This window comes from Ursus arctos, unplaced genomic scaffold (genome assembly GCF_023065955.2).
Source record: "Ursus arctos isolate Adak ecotype North America unplaced genomic scaffold, UrsArc2.0 scaffold_354, whole genome shotgun sequence".
Lineage (NCBI taxonomy): Eukaryota > Metazoa > Chordata > Mammalia > Carnivora > Ursidae > Ursus > Ursus arctos.
In genome coordinates this window covers 1-13,095 of record NW_026623044.1, presented here as the reverse complement: position 1 = coordinate 13,095, position 13,095 = coordinate 1, and the positions used below count along the sequence as shown (strand labels likewise).

The 13,095-nt window shown below is 42.0% G+C and overlaps 1 protein-coding gene across 4 annotated transcripts; it reads left to right on the top strand.

The window, feature by feature from the left end:
* The first annotated feature begins 254 nt into the window (after positions 1-254).
* LOC130541824 (vitamin D 25-hydroxylase) lies at positions 255-13,080 on the top strand. 4 transcript variants are annotated; one of them, XM_057306132.1, is made up of 5 exons: positions 255-526; positions 5,894-6,035; positions 9,594-9,746; positions 10,831-11,160; positions 11,989-13,080. In XM_057306132.1, the coding sequence occupies exons 1-5, from the start codon at positions 302-304 to the stop codon at positions 12,162-12,164; spliced, it is 1,026 nt and encodes a 341-aa protein (XP_057162115.1). In that variant the 5' UTR covers positions 255-301; the 3' UTR covers positions 12,165-13,080. The 4 variants fall into 4 exon arrangements, with proteins under 4 accessions (XP_057162115.1, XP_057162114.1, XP_057162113.1 ...); XM_057306131.1 differs by having other exon boundaries at positions 9,594-10,085; XM_057306130.1 differs by having other exon boundaries at positions 9,594-10,226.
* The last annotated feature ends 15 nt before the right edge of the window (positions 13,081-13,095 follow it).

Sequence of the window (13,095 nt, the reverse complement as noted above, 5' to 3'; positions counted from 1 at the left end):
AAGGATCCTGCTAGCCTAGTGACGGAGGCTGTGCAGCATTCCCCAAGCCTGGAGTCAACAACCCTGGAAAAGGGCCCCAGGCTCCAGCTCGCCTGGAGCCACGCCCAGATCCAAAGGGTGGCACCCGCCCCCGCACCTAGACTCTGAGCCCGACGAGCGAGGAGTAGGCCAGAGCCGCCACCCAATAGCCAGGGAATGGGGGCGGGACCTCGGGGTGTCCGACCAATAGGAGTGAAGTGGGGCAAGAGGGCGGGCCTGCTCCAAAGCCCCGAGGTTCGTAGCCCCAGACCCCGGCCGGGCTATGTGGGACCCTCCGGGTGCGGAGGCATGGGCCGCGGCGTTCGGAGGCGCGCTCTTTCTGCTGCTCTTCGCGCTGGGGATCCGCCAGCTGCTGAAGCAGAGGCGGCCGGCTGGCTTCCCCCCCGGGCCGTCGGGGCTGCCATTTATCGGCAACATCTACTCGCTGGCCGCCTCGGGCGAGCTCCCCCACGTCTACATGAGCAAGCAGAGCCAGCTGTACGGCGAGGTACAGCCCAACGGGCTGCAGGCTGGGAGGGCCCGGCCTTCCTCAGGGGTGGACTTGACGGCCGCTCCCGGGCCCGGCCTGTCGAGACGCCCTTTCCGTGTGCTAGCTACCTAAAGGGAAACCGGCTTCCCGGGAGTGGGGTTGGAGTCCTGGAGGCCGTGCCCCGCCAGGGGAACGCCGCCCAGCCAGGACCTCCACCCTTCCGACGCCTAGCAGGAATCCCCTGGTGGTGCTCGCGCGCCTGCGCCCTGGGCCCCGGGCCCCGGCCCCGAGGGCGCCAAGGATGTGCTCCGCGCCTGCGCAGTGGGGCCCCGGGCTATTTTGCGGAGTGGTTTTTCCTCGTGGTCAGCCGGTGGGACCTAGACGTGTGCGCGGTTCTACCCGTGGCTTCTCGCGAAAATGAGACATCCAAATTCTAGGTCCAGATTAATGTTGAATAGGAGGTTCCTAAATGTTTGCATCTAAGGATGGCTGGTCTGGGCGTCTGCTGTGGGGATTAGAAAGCGCAGGTAAAACCCCTGGCCAAGATGGGCTCTGGAAGGGGCGCCAGGGTGACTCCGTCGGTTAAGTGTCTGCCTTCCACTTAGGTCGTGATCCCAGGGTCCTGGGACTGAGCCTCACGTGGCGCCCCCTGCTCAGTGGGGAGTCTGCTTCACTCTCTCCCACTGTCCATCCTCCCCCTGCTCATGTTCTCTCTCTCTCAAATAAAATCTCTCTAAAAAAAAAAAAAAAAAAAGACGCCCAACTGACTGAGCCACCCAGGTGCCCCAATATATTCTAGTTGTCCTTTCAAACCATGGCTTTTTTTCTGTGTCCCAAGGCATGTGAATCTCCTCTCAGTCCCTCATGGATGTCCTTCTCCACTGCAATTTGAAGCATTGGGGCTGGGGATTCCCTTTGTTACCGTGTCTCCATTTTCTCTCCACACTCATTATGTGGCCTCTCTTTTTTTGTATAGAAGCTGTTTATAGCCCTCAGTTCTTCAGGAGGAATTGCTTTCTAAATAGCTGTAGATTTGGTGTGTCTGTGGAGAAAGTGAGTTCCAGGTCTTCCTATAGCTCCATTTTGGACCCTCCTCTCTGGCAACTTTTGAGCTTTATCTTAGCCGTGAAGCACCCTAAAGGGCTCTCATTGCCTTAGAGATACTATGCAATTCTGATAAAGTCTCACAGTTAGTGTAGGTTGTTAAAATACTTTACCTATTTTGGAAGTAGGAGGAGACTGTTACCTCTTATGCTTCTGAAAGGTTATGGAAAGTTGTTTATAGGGTTTATTTGTAAATAGAATCTTATTTTTCCACTATCTTCTTCATTGGAGATGTATGCTCATAGGGAAAACCTGGACTTGAAAATTGCTTGTGAGAAGTGGTGGTCACTTAAGTGACACCTACTTTTATGAAGTCTGTGAATTCAATTCTTTTTTTATAATTCATGAAGGGAAAGCAACCAGTCCTTGGGTCTCATACGTTCTTTTTAAAGGGAATCTTATATAGAAATATACCACATCAAGAAGTATCATTTCCCTGGAGATTCACTCAGAATGTGTAAGCTTCTGAAATTACTTTAATCTGAATCCAAATTTCGAGAAGCATTGCCTAGCTAGCAAGGTAGTAAAAGTGTTTTTTACGGAATATTTTCAGTTAATGCATGTAAGGACAATAAAGCAATTCCTTTACTTTAAGGCAAGTGGATCTGCCAACTTATTAATTTATTTATACAGTACGCATTTATTGAGACCTTTATTCAAGGCACTGAGTGAGATTCTATGGAAGGTTCAGAAGATGAAAGAGATGAAATCACGGATTCTGTGGAGTTTATAATTTAGCAGCCAAGCAGAAGACAAGAATATTCTGGTTTCTGGTGCAAGGTAGTATTAAATAAGTGCCGTGGGAGTATCTCTGCTTGTGCTGTGGCGGTTCAAAGGAGAGAGAGAGGAGAGTGAACCAAGAAAGCCTTCGTAGAGGATGTTCCCTAAAGACTTGGTGTGGTTTGGACAGTCTGGCAGTCGAGGGGGATTTCAAATGAGAAAACAGCCCAAGCAAAGGTTGAAAAGTGGGAGACCGTTGTTTATCAGTTTTCATCAATGACAGTTTTCACATCCCTCTCTTACTAGCCCTTCAGCCATGGTGTTGTATAATAGTATACTTAAATGTATGTCTTCACCACTATTCAGTAATTCAACATACACTTATCAGTTATCAGCATCTGCTACGTACTGTCATAGGTGGGAAAATATAGTAGTAAACAAAACAGTGGTAAAAACCCTGTCCTGGTGTAGCTTATGTTCTCCTGGGGGCTGAGGTGGTTTGGGGGTGGGGGGAGATGGACAATATAAATAGAATAAGTAAATGATATAATATATCAGAGTACAGAGTGTGAAGTCAGCTAAATTAGGGGAAGGGAGATGGAGAAGGCTAAGGGGTGGAATTTTAACTGGGGTAGAGCAGGCCTCACTGCAAAGAAGACATTTGAGCAAAGGCTTAAAGGAAATGGAAGGTGCAAACTCTAGAGGAAGAACATTCCAGACCAAAAGAACACGTACAAAGGCCATGAAGCAGGAGTATGCCTTGTTGAGAATCACCTATAAAGAGACAAATTGAGATGCTGTTGTGATAACATGGGGGGGGGATTAAGGTGGCTTGGATCAGAGTGTCAGGGATGGAAGGGTAAGAAATTGCCATCTCCTGTTTATATTCTGAAAATAGGGGCAACGTGACTTTAAGCAGTGATGTGGGGCTGGGAAGAAAAATAGAGTCAACACAGGCAGTTTGGGTACTGAACAGCTGGAAGAATGGATGGAGTGTTCATTACCTGAGACAGTGAAAAATTATGGGCAGAGCTGGTTTGCAGGGAGGGGGGAGAAACTTGACAATCACAGAGTGACTTCTAGAAGAGAAGGAAAGTGTTTCGCAAACCATTACCAAAAGTCCTTGAAAACAGCATATACCAGAATAGATGCTAGTTCAAATGACAGTTTCCCCAGTTCTAGCCTCAAATAGGGGACCAAATTTTTGAGTCAAAGTGGATTGTATAACAACTTTCTCAAGCCATGGCTCCTCTTTGGTCTTTGTAATCCATAGTGTCCACACCTGATAGCTTTACCATACAATATGACTCTCCTGTTTGTTCTCACTCCATATTAGCACAGCTTTCAACTCTGGGGTCTTCTACCATGCTTGTGAAACCATCAGTCCGTTTTTTTCCTGCATTCACTAATGCCATCCTTTCCTGCTGTGATACTGTGATTTATAATAAGAAATGCATATTTGGTCTTTGTCCCTTTCCTGGAATATGCTTCCTAAAGTCTTTGGAATTTCCTAAGTGTTAAAAATAATAAAGGTGTCTTTTGTTATTCATGACAAGCCCCTTTCAACCACACCTGAGTTTACGCTAATGAGGTAATTTTTGGACAGTCCCTAAAATGGGAGTTTATTGCTAGGAGAACCAATCATGACTAAAGGGTTGGAATTTCAGTCATACCCCCACTACCTCTGGGAAAGGGAGAGGGGCTGGAAGTTGAATTAGTCACCAGTGGCCCATGATGTAATTAGTTGTGCCTAGGTAATAAAGCATCCATAAAAATCCCTGAATTACAGGATTCAGAGAGCTTCCATGTTGGTGAACAGGTGGAGGTGAGCAGAGAATAGAGAGCATGCCTGGGGAGAGCATGGAAGCTCTGCTCCCCTTTCCCCGTACCTTCCCTATGCATATCTTTCATATGGCTGTTACTGAGTTGTATCCTTCTATAATAAACCGTTATTCTAGTAATTATTTTCCTGAATTCTCTGAGTCACTCTAGCATATTAATGGAACCCAAGGGGGAGGTCGTGGGAACCTCTGATTTACAGTCTGTTGGTCAGAAGCACCTGGACTTGCGAATGACATCTGAAGAGATAGGAAGCATCCTTTGGGACCAAGCCCTTAACTTACGGGATCTGACACTATCTCCAGGTAGATAGTGTCAGAATTGAGTTAAATTCTAGGACACCTAGCTGGTGTCCCAGATTGTTGAGGCGTGGAAAACCCACACAGCTGGTGTTAAAGTATTGAGATTAGAGGAGACACACAGGAGGAGGCATTTTCCCTTTATATCTGTTAAAATTACACTTCTGGGAAATGATTTTAAGACTATTCCATTACTGCTTTGGGAACTGAAAGAGTCCCACGTTTGCTCAGCTGGTAGCCAGTCTCTTGACACTGAAACTCTTCCACTGCCACTTTTGACTGATACCACTGCTTGTCACACGCAGTCCATGCTACTTCCCCAAGGTTCTAGATGTTCTTACTACTCGGTTGGTTGGCAGAGCCCTTCCCTAAGCCAAAGACTCCGTTGTTCAGTGGGTTGCTTCTGTTACTACTTGGAGGTCACCATATTTTTTCCTGTAATTACTTCTACTGAACTTCTGTTCTCCATTAAACCTCCTATTTGTTTTTCCCCCCAAAGTAGTGTAAACTGTAGTTAAATCTGCTCTACTTATTTGCACAGAGATGAGGGTTGACTCAGTATTTTGGCCCTAAAAAGCTCTCAGCCAAGCCCTGCGAGGATGAAGATAAGCCATCTTTGCACCCCACTGATAAAGTAGCATTGTTCCGTCACCGGACTAGCCTCTTATTTTGGACTAGCTAGTATAGACTACAGGAGGTGTTCTATGGTAGATGAACCTGAGGGGAAGCGACTGAGGCGCTCCAGCAAGGCATAGGGTGGGTACTCGCCTTCCCCTTAGCTGAGGGGCACCCGCCTGTGCCTGTGTGGTAAATGCCTTTTCTCCAAGGTCAGTTTCCCTTAGGGGCCATCTTCATTAACTCCATGGAATTCAGGGACCCAAATCCAAATGAGCCTAATTATAATGTTTATACTTCAAAGTTCTGTCTCAGGTAATCCCCTCCCCTATCTAAGCCTGGAGTAATAAATCATATATAGATGGTGCTGCTTCCTGATTTATCTTGGAAATAAAAAGAGATTCCTAGATCTCAATGCACTGAGTTGGAATGAATCTTAAAAGAGCATCTGAATCAAGTATATTTTTTGTAGCAATCCTGAAGCCCAAAAAGGTTAAGGGTTCTGCCCAGGGTCCTATATTTGTTTAGTGACAAAGCTTAAACTAGAACCCAGGCTTCATGAGCCCGGTACTCTCTTCCTTATACCATTTATAAGATGATGTCTTCAGGTACTGACTGGGTGATGAAATTGTAGTGTTTGCTATGCCTTGTAGAGAGAAGGCACTCAACATTGTCAGTTGAATAATAAATCCTTCCATTTTCTGGGAAGTAACAAATACTGGGAGAACTGGGTTTAGCACATGTGGATTTCCATAGTTCTGTTTCTCCATTTTGTCATTTAAATATTGTTTTTCTTTTCTTTTCAAAGATCTTCAGTTTAGATCTTGGAGGTATATCAGCTGTGGTTTTAAATGGCTATGATGTAGTAAAGGAATGCCTTGTTCATCAAAGTGAGATTTTTGCAGACAGACCATGCCTTCCTTTATTCATGAAGATGACAAAAATGGGAGGTATGTTTATTTTCACATATTTAGTGATTTACTATTCTAAGTTACGCTCCTTATCTTATGTAACTTTAGTATATAGAGTGTAGATTCTGTTGTACTGATTAGCAGGAAAGAATTAATTAATTAATTAATTTAGGTTACAGAACTTAATGTTTGAAGACCTTTCAGGCTGCATTACACCCGTATTTTAGACCAGTACATGCTCATTCTACTGTTGTAATCCTGTCTAATAAATATTGTAAATAATGTTTTAAAGAATTAGCATTTCATAATACCTGCAGGTTTTGTGAAGCAAGTTAGGTTTACATACACGTGCATGCACACTTGAAATCAGAAGTGATTTTTAAAGCCACTCTTGAGTACCTGGTGACATTTTTACCATCAGAATAGAATACGAAGCAGCCTTTCTTAACTACTAACCAGTATGACATGTAAACGAAGAATTGTGGGATTTGTGTAAAGGACTAGCTTCTGTTTGGTTTAGTGTTGATCAGCCTTGGGTGATTTGATATTCAATAAGGGAGAAAGGCTGAAGGTTAAAAGAATTGGTGAGAAGAAAGCCTAAACTAGAATGTGGAAGTCAGATGCAGTAATTTGAATACTTAATAGTGTAAGAGTTTTACAGTGATGGTGTCCAGAACTCTCTGATGAGAGCTTCACACTCAATTTCCAAGAAAAATGTAACAAAATTTGGCTTACATAGACTAAAAATGAAGACATTGAAAAGAAGATAAAAATTAACCATATATTAAATCACAAAGCAGATCAACTAATACAAAGAAAACACCAGTTTTAAAGGACAAATTCTCAGGCCAGAGTATAATGATACTTGGAAGCAATAAAATAAATAAAACACCAGTTTCCAGCTTCTTAAATACTCTTCTCAATAATAATTAGACCAAAGAAGAAATTATACCACAATTATAATAGAAGATCTTTAAAAAATTGTGAAAATGAAAGATGATGTTATCAGAGTAACGTTTGGGATAAAGTATATACTATATATATTTTTCAAAGCTGTAGTTTGACTTGATATTTGCATAAAGCAGTGAGAGAAAGAAGTAGAAAATTATGTGTTACTGTAAATACATATGCACGGAACTTGGAAATGAGAATTCAGAGCCACCATCAGCCCACTCTTTGGGTAGAAGTTGTCCTATAGGTGGGCTCAGCCCATGCTTGGCCAGCATAGAGTTATCACACAGCTCCTCTGTACCCTCTTGTACATGGATCCCATATGTATACCTTGCTCTAGGGCTTTGCACTAGCTGTTCCCTCTATAGCAAGGATCTTTCCCTGGATATCTGCTTGACTCACTCCCTCATGTCCTATATCTGTACTTATGCCACTTTCTCAGTGAGGTTTTCCCTGACTATCCTGTGTCCCCTTCCTTGCTGTATAATTTATTTGTTTGCCTCTTCTCACTAGTGTGTAAGAAGAGCAGGCATCGTTGCCTCTATATCTGTGACTCTTAGAACACTGCCTGGAGCACAGTACGTGCTCCATGAATACATGTTGAATGACTATTTGTTGAATGGTCATCTGGGAGTTTAGGAAGGACAATGGACTGTGGGAACATAAGATGGCTACATAGCGCTAAAGACCCCTTCTTGTATGGTTAGCTTTATCATAAGCTCCAAATTCAAAAACCGCTGCATAAAGGTTGCTGAGATATAAATTTTATAGGTACCTCATGTACACAAGAGAATGTGGTATTTTTCATCAAAGGTATGTGTATGTACCAATTATGAATGAAATTTTGAGTAAAGTACATGTTACATAAATGTGGTAAAGATGTTGTTTTCCTGTCTTTTTTTTTTTTTTTTAAAGATTGATTGATTGATTTAGAGAGAGCGTGGTGGGGAGAGGCAGAGGGAGAGGGAGGGAGAGTCTTAAGCAGACTCCACGCTGAACTCAGAACCTGATGGCGGGGCTCTGTCTCATGACCCTGAGGTTGTGACCTGAGCTGAAATCAAAAATTGGGTGCTCAACTACCTGAGCCACCCAGGCGCCCCTGTTTTTCTCTTGATAGGTAATTTAAAAAAATTTTTTGCAAATCACTTTTTTAATTCAAGTATAATTAACTATAGTCATATTAGTTTCAGGTATACAATGTAATGATTAAACATTCCATATATTAGTGCTCATAATGATAAGCATACTCTTAATCCCCTTCACCTGTTTCACTCTTCTCCCCACCCACCTCCCCTCTGGTAACCACCAGTTCTCTCTATTTGAGAATCTGTTTTATTGTTTGTCTCTTTTTTCTTTGTTTTATCTCAAATTCTACATATGCGTGAAATCATATGGTATTTGTCTTTCTCTGACTGACCTATTCACTTAGAATTATATTCTCTAGATCCATCCATGCTATTTCAAATGGCGAGATTTCATTCTGTTTTAGGGCTGAGTTATAGTCCATTGTATATATACATACCACATCTTCTTTACCCATTCATCTATCAGTGGACCCTTGGGTTGCTTACATATCTCGGCTATTGTAAATGATTCTACAATAAACATAGGGGTGCATCTTGATAATTTAAAGGGAATATATTCTATAGTAGCCACATCATAAGAGTGGGGTATACTGTGGAGACTCTGAAACTTTAAGGCAGCAATTTCAACATTAGAAGTTTGAGTTTCAGGTTTGCCCTCTGTCTTCATTTGGGCTGCTTTAGTAAAAATACCATAGACTTAGTGCCTTACACAACAATCATTGATTCTCACAGATCTGGAGGTTGGGAAATCCAAGATCAGGGTGCCAGGAGATCTGGTGTCTAGAAGGAACCTACTTCCCAACTTGGAGACAGATGTCTTCTCTCTGTATCCTCACATAGCTGAGAACAGTCATCTCTTCTTGTGTTTCTCATAAGGGCACCAGTCTAGCTCATGAAGCTCTACCCTCATGACCTAATTACCTCCCAAAAGGCCCCACCTTTGGGGTGTTAGGCTTCAACATAAGAATTTTGTGGAGACACAAACACTCAATCCATATTATCCTCCTTTTGGCTTGAATATTTCCACCACACTGACACCTCATTCAGGCTTCCTTAGCCTCTTCCAGAGTTACCTTGTCAGGTAACATATGCCTTTAACAGGAGAAAATCTGTGTTCTAAAATCTAGAAACAAACAAAATTTCGAATCCTACAAGGATAGTTTTCAGTTGTTTTCTTAGTCCAAGATAAAATGTGCCCATAGAACATGCAATGGTTTGTCTTTTGTCGATGAGGCTTATAGTAATAGATAAAATCACCGTGTCTGGTTCACCCAGGTTGAATTACATAGGACTGTCCAGTTTCTTGCGGTGGGAGAATTACAGGTCTTTTCTGCCTATCCCCAGATAAAAAGGAGACAAGTTTTATCTGTTGACAATATTCTGTGGCTAATGATGAACAGAGAACAGGGCTTAACCGCAGGTCTAGTTTTAGTCTTACTAGAGAAAGATAGTTTGGAGAAGAGTGACTAACCATCCTTTTTTACTCTATAGCATTTTCAGGTGTTCGATACACGAATGTAGGGATGATAAAGTTTTTTTAATACTTTATTTTTTTTTTCAGGGTTACTCAATTCCAGATACGGCAGAGGATGGGTTGATCACAGAAAATTAGCTGTAAATAGCTTTCGCTGTTTTGGATATGGCCAAAAGTCTTTTGAATCTAAAATCTTAGAAGAAACCAAATTTTTTACTGATGTTATTGAAACATACAAAGGTAGACCTTTTGACTTTAAACAGTTAATAACAAATGCTGTTTCAAACATAACCAATCTGATCATTTTTGGAGAACGATTCACTTATGAAGACACTGATTTTCAGCACATGATTGAGTTATTTAGTGAAAATGTGGAACTGGCTGCCAGTGCCTCCGTCTTCCTGTATAATGCCTTTCCATGGATTGGCATCTTACCTTTTGGAAAACATCAACAGCTATTTAGAAATGCAGCTGTGGTCTATGATTTTCTCTCCAGGCTTATTGAAGAAGCTTCCATCAACAGAAAGCCTCAGTCACCTCAGCATTTTGTCGATGCTTATTTAGATGAGATGGATCAAGGTAAAAATGACCCATCATGTACTTTCTCCAAAGAAAACCTCATTTTTTCCGTGGGTGAACTCATCATTGCGGGAACCGAAACTACCACCAATGTGCTACGGTGGGCAATTCTTTTCATGGCCCTTTACCCTAACATTCAAGGTGAGGGTCCTCTTGATCTCAGGCTGTCCCTCCATTTAGGGCTCACACGTTTTGGAGTCTTTGTCTATATACAAAGCACTTTAGGAATTTCTGCTGTGCTAGCCAAGAAGAAAAATATTTCATAGTTATAAAGAGTTTCACATCTGTTCTCTCAAGTCATGTAAGAACCTCAGAGATAGGCCTTATTATGCCTGTTTTATAAATGAGGGGAAAGGCTAAATGGCTGACTTGCCTAAGCTCAGCCCCTGGAAGTGGCAGAACTGGGACCTGAACCCTGGTTTTTATTTATTTATTTTTTTAATTCAGGTTTTATGTTTCACTCTTTCCCTTGGTGAAAGTGATGTTACTCCAATTGTAGGTTGGTTTAATTTTTATTTCCATGACTTTTAGTGTGTTTTTCACAACAAAGGTACTCAGAACGTTGGTTTCTGGTGGCACACAATATGTGGCATATTTTCAAATAGAACTCCCAGATAATGAAAAATCTGAATCCGGTTGTACCCATACCTTGTTGACTTATTACATTGCAGGTTATCCAAAGGGAAATAACTTTGGATATAATTCTAAGAATTGCATAATGACTTGAACACTTTTCCTCTGACAGGACAAGTTCAGAAAGAGATCGATTTAATTATGGGACCCACTGGGAAGCCTTGTTGGGATGACAAAAGCAAAATGCCTTATACGGAGGCGGTTCTGCACGAAGTTTTAAGGTTCTGTAATATCGTGCCATTAGGGATTTTCCACGCAACCTCTGAAGACGCAGTCGTACGTGGTTATTCCATTCCTAAGGGCACAACAATAATTACCAACCTTTATTCTGTACACTTTGATGAAAAGTACTGGAGAAACCCAGAAATATTCTCTCCTGAGCGATTTCTGGACAGCAGTGGATATTTTGCCAAGAAGGAGGCTTTGGTTCCTTTTTCTCTAGGTAAGAACTTTCACAGGGACACAGCTTTAGGACAGAGGGTCATGATGAATGATCATGTTTGACATCTTAATCTGAAGCATTCTGTTGTAGAATTAAAGATTCTAACTCTGAAAACACAGCAGTGATTCCTACAGGAGAGATTGGTGTAATTAGAGGTCATTAACACCTGTGTCTACTCAACACTTAATTTAGTAACTAGAAAGAAATTGTTGAGAAGCTCTGGCTTCTTCTGAAACTTTTTTTGCTTGTGGATTTTGGCTTGTAAGCAAAACTTGTGGAGCTAGAAGTCAGTAATAGGTAGCTTGAGAAACTGAGACCCAGGGGTAGAAATGACATCATAATTTGAAGTGCAACTGAAATGTAGCTCTCTCGGCTCCTTGTTTATTGTACCTCATCTCCAAAAATACTGCTTCTGCTGTGAAAAAGTACACAGACCACAACACCCATGGAAGACAGACTGGAAACTCTTCCTTTCATTGGGGAAAGGTTCACATTTAATCATCTGAAATGAAATGCACTTCTCCTGAATCTATAGAACAAAATGGCGTGCCTGAAGTTTGATCTTTCATGGCATACGTTGGGCTGTGTGGCAGTGTGCAAGGGAAGTGTGGAAGGGCATTAATATGCTTACAGAAGTCCGTGATCTGACGAGAGAAGGTAAAGAAATGGACTCTGGGAGCTGAAGTGCCAATTGTTATTCTTTTTAATAAACATGGCTCCTCTAAATTTCTTTAAATACCAGATTTCCTGAATGGTACCCATGTAGTAGATGTAAATTTTGGTTAATATTATGAATTTTAAAGATTATGTCTATTCTTTTCTGCTTAGGGAAAAGACATTGCCTCGGAGAGCAGCTGGCTCGGATGGAGATGTTCCTGTTTTTCACAGCATTGCTCCAGCGGTTTCACTTGCATTTCCCGCACGGGCTGGTGCCGGATCTGAAGCCCAGATTAGGCATGACATTGCAACCCCAGCCCTACCTCATCTGTGCAGAAAGACGCTGAAAGTGCTGGACGTCTTGTGGGAAAAGGTTACCTGGTTGCCTTTTACCCCTGAACCTTATTTATCTAATCAGTGTGTATGTGTGGACAAAACTCACAGCATCATAAAGCCAAAGGAACACAGGCATGTCTTTGAAAATAGTACTAAAGCAATAATAAGCATTAGCTATGGTTTTTTCCAAGCTTTCATGACCTCTAAGGTGGAATTATCTGTGGGGGAACACAAAGGTGCAAATGACAGGTGTTGCTTCAGGAAGCCGGGCCATGGATGCCCTAAGCAGAGCCTGAGTTTTCAGCCTCTTGTTGAGCACCAGGTACTGCTTTTCCCTTCTTGACTCCATCTTGCTCCTGTCCTGGGGCCTTTGCTTCCAAATGCCAATGCCAGTTCCCTTCTGGTAAGATATTATTAATAGGTGGTGTGGTAGGCGTCCAGTTTAATAGAGGACTAAATAAATTAGAACCTAAATAAATGAGTTTGGAGTACAGAGGTATTTTAGACATAGTGGCAGATAATAGAAGAAATATCTATGTATTTAAGAACCTGCCACAGTGCTTTCAAATCTTGCCCCCATTATGTCTTCGTGAGAATTACCTTGTTCTTATTACAAATGAGGGTCCCTGTGACCCGAGTATTCATCCCCATAGCACCAGTTCAGTAGAAGGAAATTACAGTAATGTAATTATAATAAAAAATGACACTGCAAAAATAATCATTAATTCTTCATAGGCACAGACATTTTTCCTAGTACACTTTTTTCCTAAACCAGTCACAGGTCTTAAAGATGGAATTGTTTTACCTTTTAAAGGTCTCCAGCCATTTCCTTGGATTACTGTTATTTTTCTGAAGAGAATACTGTACAAATCCAAAAAACATGCTTTATAGCCCGGGTAAGTGTATACATTGGGACACTTGAGAATGATGGGCTTCTAGTAA

Coding starts and splice junctions, on each gene's coding strand:
- LOC130541824 (XM_057306130.1), top strand. CDS start 302: ATGTGGGACCCTCCGGGTGCGGAGGCATGGGCCGCGGCGTTCGGAGGC. Junction 527..5,893: donor AGAGCCAGCTGTACGGCGAG/GTACAGCCCAAC, acceptor TTCTTTTCAAAG/ATCTTCAGTTTAGATCTTGG. Junction 10,227..10,830: donor CCTTTACCCTAACATTCAAG/GTGAGGGTCCTC, acceptor TTCCTCTGACAG/GACAAGTTCAGAAAGAGATC.